Source organism: Eupeodes corollae, chromosome 1 (assembly GCF_945859685.1).
Source record: "Eupeodes corollae chromosome 1, idEupCoro1.1, whole genome shotgun sequence".
In the NCBI taxonomy this organism is placed as follows: Eukaryota; Metazoa; Arthropoda; class Insecta; order Diptera; family Syrphidae; genus Eupeodes; species Eupeodes corollae.
The window spans coordinates 81,653,177-81,656,152 of NC_079147.1; the positions used below are offsets into that span (position 1 = coordinate 81,653,177).

At 36.7% G+C, this 2,976-nt stretch overlaps 1 protein-coding gene across 1 annotated transcript; it reads right to left on the reverse strand.

Moving 5' to 3' along the window:
* Window positions 1–269: 269 nt before the first annotated feature.
* Window positions 270–2,433, reverse strand: LOC129939770 (nucleolar protein 56). Its single transcript, XM_056047898.1, has 3 exons — window positions 2,275–2,433; window positions 1,737–2,139; window positions 270–1,672 (listed from the first exon to the last, which is right to left on the reverse strand). The coding sequence occupies exons 1-3, from the start codon at window positions 2,275–2,277 to the stop codon at window positions 558–560; spliced, it is 1,521 nt and encodes a 506-aa protein (XP_055903873.1). The 5' UTR covers window positions 2,278–2,433; the 3' UTR covers window positions 270–557.
* Window positions 2,434–2,976: the final 543 nt, after the last annotated feature.

The following is a 2,976-nucleotide window of genomic DNA, read 5'->3' on the forward strand; positions in this document are numbered from 1 at the left end:
GGGAAATGAAAATAAACTTAGTTTGTTAAGTAACATTGATTTTGTCAGTTTCTTTTTCTGAATCCATTGATTCACCGACTTAAATAAAATATTTTAAGTGTGTCCCTCCCCTCTGTTATTCCATCACTTATTAAGAAGTATGTTTACATTACAACAAGATAGTCAAGATAGCATTGAGTTAAATGGTACTCCACTACCGACTGAAATGTCCTCGACGTCTTCGAACGGATACAAATTATTTTCCATGGTTCATTAAAAATTCAACAAGATTAGTTTTATACTTTTTTTTGGTTAAACCGTAGTCAGTTTAATTTTATTAGTTTTTTCTTTGTTTCTACAAAACAATAAAGGAGTAGTTCAAAACTTATAGATACATCAACTTCAATGAGTACTGTTCAATCAAGTACTCATATCATCGTTATTCACCATCCAAAGTAACTAAACATCTCTTATTATACATTAGTGTTTTTTTGTTTATAGTCTATGAAACTTAAATCTAATATAAGAAAAAATAAAAATACAATAAAAGGATTTGTAAAAGTTCAGTAAATAGTTAATTAAGCTTCAGCATCCTTATTCTTGTTCTTCTTTTTTTTCTTTTTCTTCTTTTCTCCATTCTCAACGTCACCATTGCCGTTTTGTAGTGCTTCAGCTTCTAGCGTTTCGTCGGCTATACCATTTCCATTGGTAGTAGCAGTTTCTTCTTCCTCCTCTAGTTTCCTCTTCTTACTCTTCTTCTTTTTCTTCTTGCCTTCGCCATTGGTACCAATCTCAACAGGTGTTTCCTTGGCGGCCAAACCGATTGCCTCTTGCATCACTTCGATGTTCTTACGAGGAATCTCTCCAGACTCGTAGAACTTAAGTCTGTCCTCGACTTGTTGTTTTAACGATTCCCCAAAGATACTCGTGGGTTTCTCGATGAAACAATCTATGCGGGATGCAATCGAACATTTGTTAGCCAGGAAGCGAGAAATTCTTCCTTTGTTCTTGAGGCCAGCTCGACCAATGAAGGAAGAGTGGTACAGCAGACCGTATTTTGGAGTGTTGGACTTGGTCTTCAAAGCCCTGAAAAGAGCCTTTTCTGCACCAAGGATTTGTACTGTCGACGATGGACACTTGGCCAGATTTGTCAAAGAACCGGCGTGCGAGATGAGACGAGCTCCAACTTGGTCACCGATAAGAGACTGCAAATTTGGTGCAACGCTGTTCATCTTGTTGTGAAGATATTCGGAGAGCTTCTTTCGGTATTCTGAAAGCTTCACTACTCGTTCGGCAAACATTTCAATGTTTATCAGATCCACGACGGAGATGTCCATTCCCATTGACATTTTGGCTGCGTCAATAATAGCCTGAGCCTTGGAGGAGTCCATTACGATTTCCTCGAGTTCCTCCAGTTTATCCTGAGTCAAAGACTTGCGGTCCTTAATGAATTTTGCTGATTTTGCGAACATATAGTTGTCCGGAACAATTTTGACCAACTCTGGGAAGTGGTACGAGTACCACTCACGGATCCGCATAGAGAATGTATTCACATCTTTGTCCAATTGATCAAGCAGTGCTATAGACTGAATAATCATGTTGTCCGAACGATGAACGTTGAACTTGACCTTGGCACGAGAGTAACTGTGACCCAAACCCAGTTGAGCTATACCAGCACCTTTGTCAGTAAAACCTTTCAAAATAAAAGAGAACTTGTAAGGAATTTATTTTTAAACACTTTCAAATCAATCTATTACCTTTAACCAAACGATGAAAATGGAATCGAATGCCTCGGAGGATCTCTGGGACAGCTCCGAAATGGCTACTTTGAACTTGAATTGCTTCGGTGATAGCAGCTCCCAGTTTGGCATCAGCAACACCCAACGTGCACTTCTTCTTCTTCAATTTGGAGAAGAAATCGTCAAGGAACACCAAAAGATCCTGAGGAGCGATACCTTCAGAGATGGCATTGATATTTTCCAAAGCAGAAACGGCCGTCTTGAAGGGCGCAAAGCTAACCAGCTTAACGATTGAATTGAATCGGGCATAGTCTGACACAGAGGACTCGACTTGAGGAAGGAACATGGAAATCTCCTCAAATTCGGTGACGCTAAAGAGGGCATAGCCAGCCGCGTGCTCGTACAAAACGTACAAGCGCGACTTGATTGAGAAAAAAATGTGAGGTTAAAAAACTGATTTGCAATTTATTTTTCGACAAAAATATACAAAATGAAGTTAATTTTATGTTTTATATAATTTATAAACAATAGTTATCCATTGTTTGGTTATATTTACCATTTTGTTAAATGTTTTTTGTTTCAAAGAAAAAATGTGTTATCCAGCCAGCGCGTAGATTTTTTGGTCTTTCCACGTGCGCGAAGCGATGTCTTGGAAAAATGTCGCAAGTGACAGATGAAACAAAATTTCAATCCAAACTGTACTACAGATGGAAATAGTTTATGGTGGATGCACATGATGTGATGGCATTTGCACACGTTGAAACTAAATGTAAGACAATTCTATTATGGTTTGCCTACATGTATCTGCATTTGATTTCTAGTAAAATAAAAGAATCCCACATATAAAATTAATATTAGTTATAATAAGAGAAAAAAGAGTGAAATTTAGAAAATATTTGTTTCTGCACAATTGGAAACTTGGGATATGTACAGTCTTATTTAAAAACGCTGTATAGAGCCTACATAAAGTTATGTAGTCTCTATAATGCCTCTAAACGCAAAAATGCTATTTATAAAACTTATACAAGGTTGCATAGTCCCATAATAAGATAAACGCGTTTTGAGGTTGAATAGAGCCTACATAAGGAAATTATTGTTATTATTATTTCGTAAATGTCATTTTGATTTCTCTCCTCTCTTTTTAAAATTAAAACAAAAACAGTAATGCCTCTCCAGTTTAGCTCGTGAGCCGAAGAAACGAAGAATTTAAAAAAAAATATAGATTTTCGAAAGAGAATATCATAAAAATAATTGGAAT

Bases quoted from the DNA above. Each gene is read 5' to 3' on its own strand.
- LOC129939770 (XM_056047898.1), bottom strand. The intron at 1,673-1,736 runs GTAATAGATTGA...TTATTTTGAAAG, and splicing joins TTTTCATCGTTTGGTTAAAG to GTTTTACTGACAAAGGTGCT.